We start from the raw sequence: 533 nt of genomic DNA on the forward strand, positions 1-533 counted from the left end.
GCAAACATGGGAAGTAATAAGCATAGGAAATCTTCTTCTGGTTTCTTCTCTATTTTCAAAATCTTCTCATCTAAGAAATCTAGAGCAGTGCAATATGATGCCTATGATTCTAGCCGCAATGTCTGGCCAAGTGATTATGATAGAGATCAGTGGGGTGCTGCAGAGCCAGATATAGATAAGAAAGCTGAAGCTTTCATTCTTAAGTACAAGAGACGTGTTTCTGAATCTGAACGCTTTCAACTTGATCCTGCTGCATAATATGAATACAAAAAACATATTATATGTATATTTTTCCTCTTACTTCTCTAGATTGTCATTTATATACTAAATTACTAATATTGCTTCTACTTTGTATTAGGTGAATAAATATTAATATGTAACAATTTCATATTTAGTTGAACTGTTTGTTTAATTGTTCGTACAGATCACCAAGTATATATGTTGCAGTTGCATTTAACTTTTATATCTTATGTAACATAAGCTTTTGATTATTATGAGTACAAAGTTTCTATCATTAATTAGCTTAGCCCCGT

General features: G+C 31.5%; 1 protein-coding gene across 1 annotated transcript; it reads left to right on the top strand.

The window, feature by feature from the left end:
- LOC109344877 lies at positions 1–332 on the top strand. Its single transcript, XM_019583605.1, has one exon. The coding sequence runs from the start codon at positions 7–9 to the stop codon at positions 256–258; it is 252 nt and encodes an 83-aa protein (XP_019439150.1). The 5' UTR covers positions 1–6; the 3' UTR covers positions 259–332.

Source organism: Lupinus angustifolius, chromosome LG04 (genome assembly GCF_001865875.1).
Source record: "Lupinus angustifolius cultivar Tanjil chromosome LG04, LupAngTanjil_v1.0, whole genome shotgun sequence".
Classification (NCBI taxonomy): domain Eukaryota; kingdom Viridiplantae; phylum Streptophyta; class Magnoliopsida; order Fabales; family Fabaceae; genus Lupinus; species Lupinus angustifolius.

Bases quoted from the DNA above. Each gene is read 5' to 3' on its own strand.
- LOC109344877 (XM_019583605.1), top strand. From the start codon at position 7: ATGGGAAGTAATAAGCATAGGAAATCTTCTTCTGGTTTCTTCTCTATT.